Source organism: Oncorhynchus nerka, linkage group LG5 (assembly GCF_034236695.1).
Source record: "Oncorhynchus nerka isolate Pitt River linkage group LG5, Oner_Uvic_2.0, whole genome shotgun sequence".
NCBI lineage: Eukaryota > Metazoa > Chordata > Actinopteri > Salmoniformes > Salmonidae > Oncorhynchus > Oncorhynchus nerka.
This window is the reverse complement of record NC_088400.1, coordinates 28075873-28093372: the sequence shown is the minus strand read 5'-3', so window position 1 is coordinate 28093372 and position 17500 is coordinate 28075873. Positions and strand designations below refer to the sequence as shown.

Here is a 17500-nt window from a genome sequence, read left to right as displayed (position 1 = left end):
AAGAATTTGTTCTTAACTGACTTGCCTAGTTAAATAAAGGTTCAATTAAAAAAATAGCTCCATAGCTGAAGGTCAATGAGGCGTATCAGTGGGGGTTGGACCGGGGATGTTCATCACCACCAAACTACCCAGTGGTCCAGGGAGACTGAGGTGGTACACTGAGAAACTGCTGCATTAACACCACACTGCCTGGGCACTTTACCATCAGAGAGAGAGAGAGAGAGAGAGATTTAAAACATCTTTATTGGATCTGGGAACAATAAACACTCAAACAAAACCATGGTTACACATCAATTAAAAACACAACACTAAATCTTCCTCCACAACAACTTCTGTAGACCCAATATGCTCATAAACAGCCCAATGTTATTAACCAGTTTGTCATAGGAAAACTCAACCCTCAGTCTCGCTGCCAACATCCCCTCCAGCATGCCCACCACACCCACAGACCCCTGTCCCCGAATACTGTTCTTCCGTGTCTTCCAGATTTCTAATTTAGCTGCCCCTGATATAAAGTTAAGTAAGACAACTACAGCCCCTCGACTAAACCTGGACTTTGGCCCAAATATAAACCGTTGGGAAGAGAAAACCTCTCCCAGAGTTGAGAAGCAACTAGTGATCAGGTCAATCATCCCCACCAACCTGGGACACTGTCAGAACAGATATGCCCGAGTTTTATACTCAGCACAGAATGGACACCCCTCCCCAACAGTAGGGTCCAGGTGTTCCAGATGCATGTTGGTGGCTATAGCTCTGTGTATTATCCTCCACTGGAGGTCAGCTGTCCTCTTATCAATGGGCAGTTTATATAAAGACTTTTGGTGCCTCCTTTTGGGGAGGCACCTGGACCAAACACACCTGCCCACCTCGTCCATTTGAACCTTCCAGGTAAGAAGCATGGGACACTTATACACATATTATGTACATGGCCTTCTTTCCCACCACCTTGAACTCCCCCAGCTCCGGGGTATGGAAAGAAAGCAGCATCCCCACGTCCTCCTCTAATGCCCCCGCCGCAGCACTAACCTTCAGTGCAGGGAACACATCATCCAGACCCTCCGTCCACCGATCAGAGTTGGAAGTATCAGTCACATACTGCCGATGAAGTACTGGCAAGGAATCGCAGACCTCAGCTACGACCTTCCTCAGTAGGCGAGATGATCAGATCCCTGCTCTTTCTCCCAGCTCCTCCAACGATCTGCTCCTACTCCGCATCAGATGACCCAGCTTGGTACACCCCTAACAGGCATGAACGTAGGCTGGCTGAACCCATAGCACGGGACTGTGTTAGAAAAAAGCAGTGGTGTAAAGAACATAAGAAAAAATACTTTAAAGTACTACTTAAGTCATTTTTGGGGTATCTGTACTTTACTTTACTATTTATAGTTTTGACAACTTTTACTTTTACTTCACTACATTCCTAAAGAAAAGAATGTACTTTTTACTCCAGACATTTTGCCTGACACCCAAAAGTACTCGTTACATTTTGAATGCTTAGCAGGACAGAAAATGGTCCAATTCACACACTTATCAAGAAAACATCCCTGGTCATGCCTACTGCCTCTAATCTGTCGGATTTACTAAACACATGCTTCGTTTGTAAATGATGTCTGAGTATTGGAGTGTTCCCCTGGCTATCCGTAAATTAAACAAAACAAGAAGATGATGCTGTCTGGTTTGCTTTATGTAAGGCATTTAAAATAATTTATACTTTTACTTCTACTTTTGATACTTAAGTATATTTTAGCAATTACATTTACTTTTGATTCTTAAGTATATTTTAGCAAATACATTTACGTTTGATACTTAAGTATATTTAAAACCAAAAACTTTTAGACTTTTACTCAAGTAGTATTTTAATGGAGTAATTTTCTGTTAAAGTATCTTTACATTTACTCAATTATGAAAATTGGGTATTTTATCCACCACTTTAAAAAGCCACATCCCCGTCCTTACGGGACATATTGAACACTCTCCAAGCCTGCATAACAGACTCATAGAAAGATATCAGGCCAGACAAGCCCCTCTAGCTTTAAGAGGAAAAGGTGCTTGGCTTAGCTTGCTCTCCTCATCAATATGTAGGCTGCATCGACCTAGCTACAACCTTTACTGTACAACAGTCTATGGGCTGCTAGAACCTTCACTCTACAACAGTCTCTGGGCTGCTACAACCTTCACTGTACAACAGTCTCTGGGCTACTTGAACCTTCACTGTACAACAGTCTCTGGGCTGCTTGAACCTTCACTGTACAACAGTCTCTGGGTTGCTTGAACCTTCACTGTACAACAGTCTCTGGGCTGCTTGAACCTTCACTGTACAACAGTCTCTGGGCTGCTACAACCTTCACTGTACAACAGTCTCTGGGCTACTTGAACCTTCACTGTACAACAGTCTCTGGGCTGCTTGAACCTTCACTGTACAACAGTCTCTGGGTTGCTTGAACCTTCACTGTACAACAGTCTCTGGGCTGCTTGAACCTTCACTGTACAACAGTCTCTGTGCTGCTTGAAGCCAGAAAGCCATGATCCTAGAAGAAATGTCCACCAAGCCTTGCCCACCCTCATGCAGCGGCAGGTACAGGGCTGCAGCGTTAATCCAATGTTGTCCAGACCAAAATAAATTGAAAAGGGTCCTCTGAAGCTGTTGTATCAGTCCCCCCCCCGGCTGTAAAATCATTAGTCTGTGCCACAGGGTAGAGGTGGCTAGGTTATTGGCACCAGCACCCTTCCCCTATAAGCCAGCTGGGGTAGCACCCATTTCCAGACAATCTGGCACACACCTTCTCCACTACACCCTCCCAGATCTTTTTTTGAAAGACATCGGAGCCTAGAAAAAAAAACAAAGTCTTCATCCAATCTAATAAAATAATAAAACTGTCAGGTCATCTGCATACTCAGACAGTGCTGTCGTAGGATCCTTCATAACCCCTGGCTCAGAGAAACCAGTAAGCCTCACTCTTAAAAAACAGAGCATTGGTTCAATATCCAGACAATATAGCTGTCCTGAAATTGGGTATCCCTGCCTAATACCCCTATGGACGGGGATGGGGCAGCTCTAACCACCCCCCACTTTCACCATACATGAGGCCCCAGTATACAGTAAACACATACAAGAAAAAAAACTCATCCCCAAACCCAAAGGCTTTCATTGTTTTGAACAAGTGCTGGTGGTCCACACGATCAAAGCCTTCTCCTGATCCAAAGAACGTAAACCCACATTCACATCAGACAGTTTACAAATGTCTAAAACATCTCTTATCAGAAACAAGTTATCAACAATTGAGTGGTCAGGTAAACAATAAGACTGGTCCTTGTGGACCAAAAGCCCCAGATATTATTTCAACCTGTTTGAGAGACACTTAGATATCATTTTATATTCTGCCCAATTGAGGAATTCCATGTAACAACTGTTCAGCAAACAGAGGATCACAATCCTCCGCCTTATAGAGGGCAGAGTAGAAATCCACGGCATGTTGGCGCACCTCTCCGTCATCCGTGGTCACCTTCCCATCAGGGAGACGAAGGTAGACCATCTGTTTACGCTGCAATGTCGACTGCCCTGGGTAGCGCTTGGAGCATCCATATCCTTGAAGGTAGCAAAGCTAGACCTAATCAAGGCACCCTTCACTCTTTCATGTAAAAACAGAGTTCATTTCTCTTGTCCTGTAAGTTCATGACTAGTCTGGGGTCATTTTGAGTGAGCAACTTATATTCCATAGATTTGATGTCCTCTTCAAGGGCCCTGATAGTCTCTTAAACCTCAATACTAGATAGAGCAGTATACTGTTGACAAAACAGACGTATTTGGTCCTTCCCAACCTCCACCCATTGTCTCAAGGACTCCAAATGCCATTTAATAACCCTCCATTTGTCCCAAAACAACAAAAACATTTCACATTACATGGCGACATGTAATAACTTAACATTAAAATACCAATAAGGTGACGACCTTCGTGGACAGGATAGGTGAATATCAACAGTAACAATATGGAAAAACACACAGGAGTAATGTCACACCTTCCAACCCTACTACAGTAGTGATCAGATACATACAACCTGTCTAACCTTCCAACCATACTACAGTAGTGATCAGATACATACAACCTGTCTAACCTTCCAACCCTACTACAGTAGTGATCAGATACATACAACCTGTCTAACCTTCCAACCCTACTACAGTAGTGATCAGATACAAACAACCTGTCTAACCTTCCAACCCTACGAGAGTAGTGATCAGATACATACAACCTGTCTAACCTTCCAACCCTACTACAGTAGTGATCAGATACATACAACCTGTCTAACCTTCCAACCCTACTACAGTAGTGATCAGATACAAACAACCTGTCTAACCTTCCAACCATACTACAGTAGTGATCAGATACATACAACCTGTCTAACCTTCCAACCATACTACAGTAGTGATCAGATACATACAACCTGTCTAACCTTCCAACCCTACTACAGTAGTGATCAGATACATACAACCTGTCTAACCGTCCAACCCTACTACAGTAGTGATCAGATACATACAACCTGTCTAACCTTCCAACCCTACTACAGTAGTGATCAGATACATACAACCTGTCTAACCTTCCAACCCTACTACAGTAGTGATCAGATACAAACAACCTGTCTAACCTTCCAACCCTACTACAGTAGTGATCAGATACATACAACCTGTCTAACCTTCCAACCCTACTACAGTAGTGATCAGATACATACAACCTGTCTAACCTTCCAACCCTACTACAGTAGTGATCAGATACATACAACCTGTCTAACCTTCCAACCCTACTACAGTAGTGATCAGACACATACAACCTGTCTAACCTGTCTTCCAACCCTACTACAGTAGTGATCAGATACATACAACCTGTCTAACCTTCCAACCCTACTACAGTAGTGATCAGATACATACAACCTGTCTAACCTTCCAACCCTACTACAGTAGTGATCAGATACATACAACCTGTCTAACCTTCCAACCCTACTACAGTAGTGATCAGATACAACCTGTCTAACAACCTGTCTAACCTTCCAACCCTACTACAGTAGTGATCAGATACATACAACCTGTCTAACCTTCCAACCCTACTACAGTAGTGATCAGATACATACAACCTGTCTAACCTTCCAACCCTACTACAGTAGTGATCAGATACATACAACCTGTCTAACCTTCCAACCCTACTACAGTAGTGATCAGATACATACAACCTGTCTAACCTTCCAACCCTACTACAGTAGTGATCAGATACATACAACCTGTCTAACCTTCCAACCCTACTACAGTAGTGATCAGATACAAACAACCTGTCTAACCTTCCAACCCTACTAGAGTAGTGATCAGATACATACAACCTGTCTAACCTTCCAACCCTACTACAGTAGTGATCAGATACATACAACCTGTCTAACCTTCCAACCCTACTACAGTAGTGATCAGATACAAACAACCTGTCTAACCTTCCAACCCTACTACAGTAGTGATCAGATACATACAACCTGTCTAACCTTCCAACCCTACTACAGTAGTGATCAGATACATACAACCTGTCTAACCGTCCAACCCTACTACAGTAGTGATCAGATACATACAACCTGTCTAACCTTCCAACCCTACTACAGTAGTGATCAGATACATACAACCTGTCTAACCAGTAGTCCAACCCTACTACAGTAGTGATCAGATACATACAACCTGTCTAACCGTCCAACCCTACTACAGTAGTGATCAGATACATACAACCTGTCTAACCTTCCAACCCTACTACAGTAGTGATCAGATACATACAACCTGTCTAACCTTCCAACCCTACTACAGTAGTGATCAGATACATACAACCTGTCTAACCTTCCAACCCTACTACAGTAGTGATCAGATACATACAACCTGTCTAACCTTCCAACCCTACTACAGTAGTGATCAGATACAAACAACCTGTCTAACCTTCCAACCCTACTACAGAGTAGTGATCAGATACATACAACCTGTCTAACCTTCCAACCCTACTACAGTAGTGATCAGATACATACAACCTGTCTAACCTTCCAACCCTACTACAGTAGTGATCAGATACAAACAACCTGTCTAACCTTCCAACCCTACTAGAGTAGTGATCAGATACATACAACCTGTCTAACCTTCCAACCCTACTACAGTAGTGATCAGATACATACAACCTGTCTAACCTTCCAACCCTACTACAGTAGTGATCAGATACAAACAACCTGTCTAACCTTCCAACCCTACTACAGTAGTGATCAGATACATACAACCTGTCTAACCTTCCAACCCTACTACAGTAGTGATCAGATACATACAACCTGTCTAACCTTCCAACCCTACTACAGTAGTGATCAGATACATACAACCTGTCTAACCTTCCAACCCTACTACAGTAGTGATCAGATACATACAACCTGTCTAACCTTCCAACCCTACTACAGTAGTGAACCTCAACCCTACTGATACATACAACCTGTCTAACCTTCCAACCCTACTACAGTAGTGATCAGATACATACAACCTGTCTAACCTTCCAACCCTACTACAGTAGTGATCAGATACATACAACCTGTCTAACCTTCCAACCCTACTACAGTAGTGATCAGATACATACAACCTGTCTAACCTTCCAACCCTACTACAGTAGTGATCAGATACATACAACCTGTCTAACCTTCCAACCCTACTACAGTAGTGATCAGATACACATAACCTGTCTAACCTTCCAACCCTACTGGTTTGATTCCAGGCTAAATCCTCCGGCCGTGATTGGGAGTCCCATAGGGCGGAGCACAATTGGCCCAGCGTCGTCCGGGTTTAGCCGGTGTAGGCCATAATTGTAAATAACAATTTGTTCTTAACTGACTTGCCTAGTTAAATAAAGGTTAAATAGATTATTCATTTTTTTATTAATATTGAGAGAACCTACCCTTAGTACCTCCATATTTTTTATTTATTTTTTTATTTCACCTTTATTTAACCAGGTAGGCTAGTTGAGAACAAGTTCTCATTTGCAACTGCGACCTGGCCAAGATAAAGCATAGCAGTGTGAACAGACAACACAGAGTTACACATGGAGTAAACAATTAACAAGTCAATAACACAGTAGATAACACAGTAGAGAAAAAAGGGGAGTCTATATACAATGTGTGCAAAAGGCATGAGGAGGTAGGCGAATAATTACAATTTTGCAGATTAACACTGGAGTGATAAATGATCAGATGGTCATGTACAGGTAGAGATATTGGTGTGCAAAAGAGCAGAAAAGTAAATAAATAAAAACAGTATGGGGATGAGGTAGGTGAAAATGGGTGGGCTATTTACCAATAGACTATGTACAGCTGCAGCAATCGGTTAGCTGCTCAGATAGCTGATGTTTGAAGTTGGTGAGGAGATAAAAGTCTCCAACTTCAGCGATTTTTGCAATTCGTTCCAGTCACAGGCAGCAGAGTACTGGAACGAAAGGCGGCCAAATGAGGTGTTGGCTTTAGGGATGATCAGTGAGATACACCTGCTGGAGCGCGTGCTTTACGGATGGGTGTTGCCATCGTGACCAGTGAACTGAGATAGCGGGAGGCTGGAGCTTTAGGCGGACCTGAAACTTTACCTAGCATGGACTTGTAGATGACCTGGAGCCAGTGGGTCTGGCGACGAATATGTAGCGAGGGCCAGCCGACTAGAGCATACAAGTCGCAGTGGTGGGTGGTATAAGGTGCTTTAGTGACAAAACGGATGGCACTGTGATAAACTGCATCCAGTTTGCTGAGTAGAGTGTTGGAAGCCATTTTGTAGATGACATCGCCGAAGTCAAGGATCGGTAGGATAGTCAGTTTTACTAGGGTAAGCTTGGCGGCGTGAGTGAAGGAGGCTTTGTTGCGGAATAGAAAGCCGACTTTTGATTTTCGATCTGAGATGTTTGATATGAGTCTGGAAGGAGAGTTTGCAGTCTAGCTATATAGAAAAGAGAAGGAAAAACAGAAGAAACCACAGAGAAAACAGACAAAGAGAGAAAAGAACACTATGAGGCATGATAATCATCATTGTTTAAATGGTGTCTTAACCTTACCCCGTTTCCCACTACCTTTTGCTGCCATGACGGCAGTAGCAGAAACGCTTCTTCACACTCAACTGGTCCAACCCCACCATCTGCTGTAACACCACAGCTGACCTCACAAACTTATCAACATAAAACAAATCTGATAATTTTAGACATTTGCCAAAAGTCTGGTCCAGGAACCCCTTTACCTCTAGATTGTAAATTGAGTCATCGCCAGCTGCTATCGTGTCGACAGGGATATCAGAAATGTCGAGATCCTTCTCCTGATCCTCCTCAACTGAGGCCACAGACCCCTGACTGCCCTCTTCCACATCCCTCTCAACACTCCCCACTTGCACCCCATCACTCGTACCGGGCATCTCCTCTACTACCTGGGTGACTAGATCCACCTGAACCCCCTCCTGTACCCCATCACTCATAATGGACATCTCCTCTACTACCTGGGTGACTAGATCAACCTGAACCCCCTCCTGTACCCCATCACTCATAATGGACATCTCCTCTACTACCTGGGTGACTAGATCCACCTGAACCCCCTCCTGTACCCCATCACTCATAATGGACATCTCCTCTACTACCTGGGTGACTAGATCCTACTGAACCCCCTCCTGTACCCCATCACTCATAATGGTTATCTCCTCTACTACCTGGGTGACTAGATCCTACTGAACCCCCTCCTGTACCCCATCACTCATAATGGACGTCTCCTCTACTACCTGGGTGACTAGATCCTACTGAACCCCCTCCTGTACCCCATCACTCATAATGGACATCTCCTCTACTACCTGGGAGACTAGATCCTACTGAACCCCCTCCTGTACCCCATCACTCATAATGGACATCTCCTCTACTACCTGGGTGACTAGATCCACCTGAACCCCGTCCTGTACCCCATCACTCATAATGGTTATCTCCTCACCAGTCTGGGAAAATGGTTCCCCAGATCTGTCCTTACCTCCTACAACAATACGTTTCTGCTGCACGTCAGAAACTATGTTCCCCTCTGGTACAAGCTGCAACTCAGTACCCTCAACACACACAACGTGTTCCTCAGCAACAGGTGCTTGTGGCTGCTCTACCACTGTTGGCCCACCTCTCCCTACATCAGTGGGCCCAGGCGTTACGAGGAACACCTGCGCCCCTCCCTCTGCCTTCTCCCTTTTCGGGCAAGCATGTCGCTTATGGCCAACATTCCTATACTCCAAACACTTTTGACTACCCATACTAGCATGAGCCTTATTCAGTCTGTTGTCATACTTGACTTTAAACAAACTCCAAAGTCTGCTCCGGTGAGTCCAAAACATAAACACCTGTCACAGAAACGACATAACCTGTTTCAGAGCCGGGTGTTTGAAACGACATAACCTGTTTCAGAGCCGGGTGTTTGAAACGACATAACCTGTTTCAGAGCCGGGTGTTTGAAACGACATAACCTGTTTCAGAGCCGGGTGTTAGAAACGACATAACCTGTTTCAGAGCCAGGTGTTTGAAACGACATAACCTGTTTCAGAGCCGGGTGTTTGAAACGACATAACCTGTTTCAGAGCCGGGTGTTTGAAATGACATAACCTGTTTCAGAGCCAGGTGTTTGAAACGACATAACCTGTTTCAGAGCCGGGTGTTTGAAATGACATAACCTGTTTCAGAGCCGGGTGTTTGAAATGACATAACCTGTTTCAGAGCCGGGTGTTTGAAACGACATAACCTGTTTCAGAGCCGGGTGTTTGAAACGACATAACCTGTTTCAGAGCCGGGTGTTTGAAACGACATAACCTGTTTCAGAGCCGGGTGTTTGAAACGACATAACCTGTTTCAGAGCCGGGTGTTTGAAACGACATAACCTGTTTCAGAGCCGGGTGTTTGTTCATCCCAGCGGGACAATTTGAATTAAACTTGCAAACTTCCCAAACCGCAATACCTCGCGCTCCAATAGCCCATTGGAAATAAAAGGCGGTACATTCGAAATCGTAACCCTTGTTGATGGAGAAAAAAGCTGCCTACCTTCTCTCTTACGGCGACCAGAAACTCCTCCACAGTGACAGTAGCTTCAGTAACACACCTAAAGCCGTGTCGAAATGACAGGGACGGCGTCCCCATGTAGGTCGCCATCCCCACCAAAACCAGGGCATTTCCAACAGGAAATAAAATATACCTAATTCTACCACTGAAGAACCCTTAATCATGCATAGAACAAGGAAACCACAAAGAGAAGGAAACACAGGCGACCACTTGTACTCGCTCATACAATTCCCAGCATGCACCAACACTCCCAGCATACAGAGAGAGAGAGAGAGAGAGAGAGAGAGAGAGAGAGAGAGAGAGAGAGAGAGAGAGATCTAATGTCTTCACCATCCTCCTCATTTCAGATACCTGGAAGGAAACCTCCTGACATCTGTTCCCAAAGAACTGTCCAGTCTGAAGCAGCTGTCTCTTGTGTATGTACTGTACCAGGTCTATCAGAGATACGATGTTAACGATGCCAAAGCATCTCCATTTTATTTACATATTTGAAGCAGAGGATATTTTATATTCTTTATTGAAACATAAAAACTGACCAGTTGTGTTCATGTCCTTCCTTGTTTAAAAAAAATGAAATGGTAAGTGGCTTTAGGTCCTTTATAAATATTTCATTATGCCAGACAGTTCACTATTGTCTCTGTGGACTTTGAAGGTGTTTGTCCCAGTAGTGATATTGTGTTCTGTTGTGTGTTTGGTATTACACAGCGACCTGAGCAACAACAGCATCAACACTGTGGCCTCCATGACCTTCAGCAACATGACTCAGCTCGCCACTCTGTGAGTTACCATGACAACAAGCCACGGCCTGCCTGCTGGCCGCACTGGACCGGTTGGACACAGTGACCAGCGGCCTCAGTCACGTTTATAGTCATAACACAGTCACACACACAGTGTTGTGTTCCCATCATTATAACTGTCTCCTCTCTGCTTTCATTTTAATCCCAGGATCCTGAGTTACAACCAGATTCGGTGCATCTCGCTAAACGCATTCTTTGGGCTTAAATCTCTGCGTCTCTTGTAAGTGTTGCTCCTTCCTCTCCCTATAATACCCTCTCTTCCTCTCCTCTCTTCCTCTCCCCATGATACCCTCTCTTCCTCTCCTCTCTTCCTCTCCTCTCTTCCTCTCCCTATGATACCTTCTCTTCCTCTCCTCTCTTCCTCTCCCCATGATACCCTCTCTTCCTCTCCTCTCTTCCTCTCCCTAAGATACCCTCTCTTCCTCTCCCTATGATACCTTCTCTTCCTCTCCTCTCTTCCTCTCCCTATGATACCCTCTCTTCCTCTCCTCTCTTCCTCTCCCTAAGATACCCTCTCTTCCTCTCCCTATGATACCCTCTCTTCCTCTCCTCTCTTCCTCTCCTCTCTTCCTCTCCCTATGATACCTTCTCTTCCTCTCCTCTCTTCCTCTCCCTATGATACCTTCTCTTCCTCTCCTCTCTTCCTCTCCCTAAGATACCCTCTCTTCCTCTCCCCATGATACCCTCTCTTCCTCTCCTCTCTTCCTCTCCCTATGATACCTTCTCTTCCTCTCCTCTCTTCCTCTCCCTATGATACCTTCTCTTCCTCTCCTCTCTTCCTCTCCCTATGATACCTTCTCTTCCTCTCCTCTCTTCCTCTCCCTAAGATACCCTCTCTTCCTCTCCCTATGATACCTTCTCTTCCTCTCCTCTCTTCCTCTCCCTATGATACCTTCTCTTCCTCTCCTCTCTTCCTCTCCCTATGATACCTTCTCTTCCTCTCCTCTCTTCCTCTCCCTATGATACCTTCTCTTCCTCTCCTCTCTTCCTCTCCCTATGATACCTTCTCTTCCTCTCCTCTCTTCCTCTCCCTATGATACCTTCTCTTCCTCTCCTCTCTTCCTCTCCCTATGATACCTTCTCTTCCTCTCCTCTCTTCCTCTCCCTAAGATACCCTCTCTTCCTCTCCCTATGATACCTTCTCTTCCTCTCCTCTCTTCCTCTCCCTATGATACCTTCTCTTCCTCTCCTCTCTTCCTCTCCCTATGATACCTTCTCTTCCTCTCCTCTCTTCCTCTCCCTATGATACCTTCTCTTCCTCTCCTCTCTTCCTCCTCTCCCTATGATACCTTCTCTTCCTCTCCTCTCTTCCTCTCCCTATGATACCTTCTCTTCCTCTCCTCTCTTCCTCTCCCTATGATACCTTCTCTTCCTCTCCTCTCTTCCTCTCCCTATGATACCCTCTCTTCCTCTCCTCTCTTCCTCTCCCTATGATACCTTCTCTTCCTCTCCTCTCTTCCTCTCCCTATGATACCCTCTCTTCCTCTCCTCTCTTCCTCTCCTCTCTTCCTCTCCTCTCTTCCTCCCCTCTCTTCCTCTCCTTATGATACCCTCTCTTCCTCTCCCTATGATACCTTCTCTTCCTCTCCTCTCTTCCTCTCCCCATGATACCCTCTCTTCCTCTCCTCTCTTCCTCTCCCTATGATACCCTCTCTTCCTCTCCTCTCTTCCTCTCCCTATGATACCTTCTCTTCCTCTCCTCTCTTTCTCTCCCTATGATACCCTCTCTTCCTCTCCTCTCTTCTCCTCTCCCCCTATGATACCTTCTCTTCCTCTCCTCTCTTCCTCTCCCTATGATACCCTCTCTTCCTCTCCTCTCTTCCTCTCCCCATGATACCCTCTCTTCCTCTCCTCTCTTCCTCTCCCTATGATACCCTCTCTTCATCTCCTCTCTTCCTCTCCCTATGATACCCTCTCTTCCTCTCCTCTCTTCCTCTCCCTAAGATACCCTCTCTTCCTCTCCTCTCTTCCTCTCCCCATGATACCCTCTCTTCCTCTCCTCTCTTCCTCTCCATATGATACCCTCTCCTCCTCCTCTCTTTCCTCTCCCCATGATACCCTCTCTTCCTCTCCTCTCTTCCTCTCCCTAAGATACCCTCTCTTCCTCTCCTCTCTTCCTCTCCCTATGATACCCTCTCTTCCTCTCCCCATGATACCCTCTCTTCCTCTCCTCTCTTCCTCTCCCCATGATACCCTCTCTTCCTCTCCTCTCTTCCTCTCCCTATGATACCCTCTCTTCCTCTCCTCTCTTCCTCTCCCTATGATACCCTCTCTTCCTCTCCTCTCTTCCTCTCCCCATGATACCCTCTCTTCCTCGCCTCTCTTCCTCTCCCCATGATACCCTCTCTTCCTCTCCTCTCTTCCTCTCCCCATGATACCCTCTCTTCCTCTCCTCTCTTCCTCTCCTTATGATACCCTCTCTTCCTCTCCCCATGATACCCTCTCTTCCTCTCCTCTCTTCCTCTCCATATGAAACCCTCTCTTTCTCGCCTCTCTTCCTCTCCCCATGATACCCTCTCTTCCTCTCCTCTCTTCCTCTCCTCTCTTCCTCTCCCTATGATACCCTCTCTTTCTCGCCTCTCTTCCTCTCCCTATAATACCCTCTCTTCCTCTCCTCTCTTCCTCTCCTCTCTTCCTCTCCCTAAGATACCCTCTCTTCCTCTCCTCTCTTCCTCTCTCTATGATACCTTCTCTTCCTCTCCTCTCTTCCTCTCCTCTCTTCCTCTCCTCCCTTCCTCTCCCTATAATACCCTCTCTTCCTCTCCTCTCTTCCTCTCCTCTCTTCCTCTCCCTATGATACCCTCTCTTCCTCTCCTCTCTTCCTCTCCTCTCTTCCTCTCCCTATAATACCCTCTCTTCCTCTCCTCTCTTCCTCTCCCTAAGATACCCTCTCTTCCTCTCCTCTCTTCCTCTCCCTATGATACCCTCTCTTCCTCTCCTCTCTTCCTCTCCTCTCTTCCTCTTCCTATAATACCCTCTCTCCCTCTCCTCTCTTCCTCTCCTCTCTTCCTCTCCCTATGATACCCTCTCTTCCTCTCCTCTCTTCCTCTCCTCTCTTCCTCTCCCCATGATACCCTCTCTTCCTCTCCTCTCTTCCTCTCACTATGATACCCTCTCCTCCTCTCCTCTCTTCCTCTCCCCATGATACCCTCTCTTCCTCTCCTCTCTTCCTCTCCCTATGATACCCTCTCTTCCTCTCCTCTCTTCCTCTACCTATGATACCCTCTCTTCCTCTCCTCTCTTCCTCTCCCCATGATACCCTCTCTTCCTCTCCTCTCTTCCTCTCCCCATGATACCCTCTCTTCCTCTCCTCTCTTCCTCTCCTTATGATACCCTCTCTTCCTCTCCTCTCTTCCTCTCCCCATGATACCCTCTCTTCCTCTCCTCTCTTCCTCTCCTCTCTTCCTCTCCCTATGATACCCTCTCTTTCTCGCCTCTCTTCCTCTCCCTATAATACCCTCTCTTCCTCTCCTCTCTTCCTCTCCGCTCTTCCTCTCCCTATGATACCCTCTCTTCCTCTCCTCTCTTCCTCTCTTCCTCTCCTCTCCTCCTCTCCCTATGATACCCTCTCTTCCTCTCCTCTCTTCCTCTACCTATGATACCCTCTCTTCCTCTCTTCTCTTCCTCTCCCTATGATACCCTCTCTTTCTCGCCTCTCTTCCTCTCCCTATGATACCCTCTCTTCCTCTCCTCTCTTCCTCTCCTCTCTTTCTCGCCTCTCTTCCTCTCCCTATGATACCCTCTCCTCCTCTCCTCTCTTCCTCTCCCTATGATACCCTCTCTTCCTCTCCTCTCTTCATCTCCCTATGATACCCTCTCTTCCTCTTCTTCCCTTATTTCCTCTCTTCCTCTCCTCTCTCCTCTCTCCTCTCCCCCCTCTCCTCTCTTCCTCTCTCCCCCTCGCCCCCTCTCCATCCAGAGTGCTCTGTGATAAATGGGCCCTCCACCTCCCAGACTGCTTGTGATCCATCTTCCCTTCCACCCCTGACTCCAAAACAACTCCAAATAAATTAAACATAAAGAACAGAAGCTAAACGCTCTTTCTTCTTCTACTCTTCTTTCTCTGTTCAGATAAAATACTCCTTATTAACTTGGGCCAGGGGGTGACTGTTGAAACACAACAGACTGCAGATACGCCACAGGGTCTGGGCTAAGAAAGCACCACAGGGCCAAGCGGTGTCTCTCTCTCTCTTATTCTCTGTCTCTGTCTCGCTGTCTCTCTTTATTTCTCTCTCGCTCTCTCTCTCTCTCTCTCTCTCTCTCTCACACACACATTCTCTCACTCTCTCTCTGCCTGTCTCTCTCTTTCTCTCTCCCCCTCTCCCTCGCTCTCTATCTTAACAGTAAACATTACACTCAGAAGTTCCAAAATAATATGTTACATATTACATATTACATATTACATAGACATATTATGTCTATATACAGTCTCTCTCTCTGAATGACATCTAATGGAATGTGAACCCAGAGAGGCAGATCACCACTGGGGTTAGTCACATGCTAAAGGCTGGAGACTAGGATGCTGCCTGGGGACCCTCTGCGTGTGGGGCAACAATCCCCCTATCCCTCACGCTCTCCTTGTTTACAATCTATTTCAGGACTCTCCACGGAAACGACCTTTCAACTATACCAGAGGGAACCTTCAACCACTTAACATCTCTGTCTCATCTGTGAGTGTGAAATTACTGTGAGGTCTTTCACAATAGTAATAATAAAGGCACACACACACAATCTCTCTCACTCACACACCAACCCCCCCTCCCCACAGAGACCCACTACTGCCGCAGAATGTAGAATCCGTTTTACTTGTTTGACTTCGTGAAACGTGAAGTGTCAGAAAACTCAACACGAGTAAAGAGCAGTGTTGTGCTGGGAGAGTAGGCCTCACAGAACATCTTTGAGAGAGAAATAGAGAGGGAGGCAGAGAGAGGGGGAGACGGAGAGAGAGGGGGGAGTGAGAGGGGGGAGAGAGAGAGTGAGAGAGCGGGTGGGAGAGAGAGAGAGAGGGAGCGGAGGAGAGAGAAAGAGAGAGAGGCAGAGAGAGATTGTGAGTGAGAATGTGTGAGAGAGAGAGCGAGAGAGAGAGAGAGAGAGTGATAGAGGGAGAGAGAGAAAAGGTGAGAGAGTGTGTGAGAGAGAGAGAAGGGGAGAGTGAGAGAGTGTGTGTGAGAGAGCGAGGGGGCAGAGAGAGAGGGAGTGAGAGAAAGTGAGAGAGAGAAGGGAGAGAGAGGGGGCAGAGAGAGAGGGGGAAAGAGAGAAAGAAGGGGAGAGAGAGAGTGTGAGAGAGAGAGAGATGGCCAGAGAGAGGGGGGAGATATGAGAGAGGAGATGGGGAGCGAGAGGGAGAGAGTGGGAGAGAGATGGGGAGAGTGAGAGGGGAGGGGAGAGATAGAGAGAGTGGGAGAGAGAGAGAAAAAGAGAGAGAGGGGGAGATAAAGAGAGTGGGAGAGAGAGATGGGGAGAGAGAGAGAGTGAGAGAGAGAAAGAGAGAGAGCGAGAGTGAGATGGGGAGAGAGTGGGAGGGAGAGATAGAGAGAGAGGGGGAGGGAGAGAGAGGGAGGGAGGGCGAGAGACAGAGAGAGAGAGAGAGAGAGAGAAAGAAGGGGAGAGAGAGAGTGTGAGAGAGAGAGATGGCCAGAGAGAGGGGGTATGAGAGAGGAGATGGGGAGCGAGAGGGAGAGAGTGGGAGAGAGATGGGGAGAGTGAGAGGGGAGGGGAGAGATAGAGAGAGTGGGAGAGAGAGAGAAAAAGAGAGAGAGGGGGGGAGATAAAGAGAGTGGGAGAGAGAGATGGGGAGAGAGAGAGAGTGAGAGAGAGAAAGAGAGAGAGCGAGAGTGAGATGGGGAGAGAGTGGGAGGGAGAGATAGAGAGAGAGGGGGAGGGAGAGAGAGAGGGAGGGAGGGCGAGAGACAGAGAGGAGAGAGAGCGGGGAGGGAGAGAGAGGGGGAAGAAGAGAGAGGGGGAGAGAGAGAGAGTGTGTGAGAGAGAGAGAGAGAGAGAGAGTGAGATGGGGAGAGAGTGGGAGGGAGAGAGAGAGAGGGGGAGAGAGAGAGAGAGAGAGAGAGAGAGTGGGGAGGGGAGAGATAGGGAGAGAGAGGGAGGAAGAGAGGGAGAGAGAGGGGAGGGAGAGAGAGAGAGAGAGAGAGGGGGAGGGGGGAGGGAGAGAACCAAAGAAATGCAACATCAGAAACAAAAAACAAAATGTTTCTGAAAAATGATTTGATAATGAAAGTAAAACAATTAGAAAACACCTAAGACAAATGTCAAGTGAAAAACATAAGCAACTAAACGACCCAGAGCTGCAAGATATGAAATATTTGAAACTCTGAAACAGTATAAACATACACTGAAATGCAATGTTAGCTCTCTGTGTACATCCAAGGGACAGCCATCCTGCTCTGTTCTGAGCCATGCAAATTTCCTAAGTTATTTTTTGTGGCACCTGACCACACGACTGAACAGTAGTCAAGGTATGACAAAACTAGGGCCTGTAGGACCTGCCTTGTTGATAGTGTTGTTAAGACGGCAGAGCAGCACTTTAGACAGACTTCTCCCCATCTTAGCTATTACTGCATCAATATGTTTTGACCATGACAGTTTACAATCCAGGGTTAC

At 46.4% G+C, this 17500-nt stretch overlaps 1 protein-coding gene across 1 annotated transcript in view; it reads left to right on the top strand.

Moving 5' to 3' along the window:
- LOC115123089 (slit homolog 3 protein-like) overlaps window positions 1–17500 on the top strand; it is a 516835-nt gene that overhangs the window by 426512 nt on the left and 72823 nt on the right. The window contains 4 exon segments of the mRNA XM_065018507.1: window positions 10436–10504; window positions 10794–10865; window positions 11034–11105; window positions 15484–15555. Of these exon segments, the coding sequence (XP_064874579.1) occupies window positions 10436–10504; window positions 10794–10865; window positions 11034–11105; window positions 15484–15555 (285 nt within the window).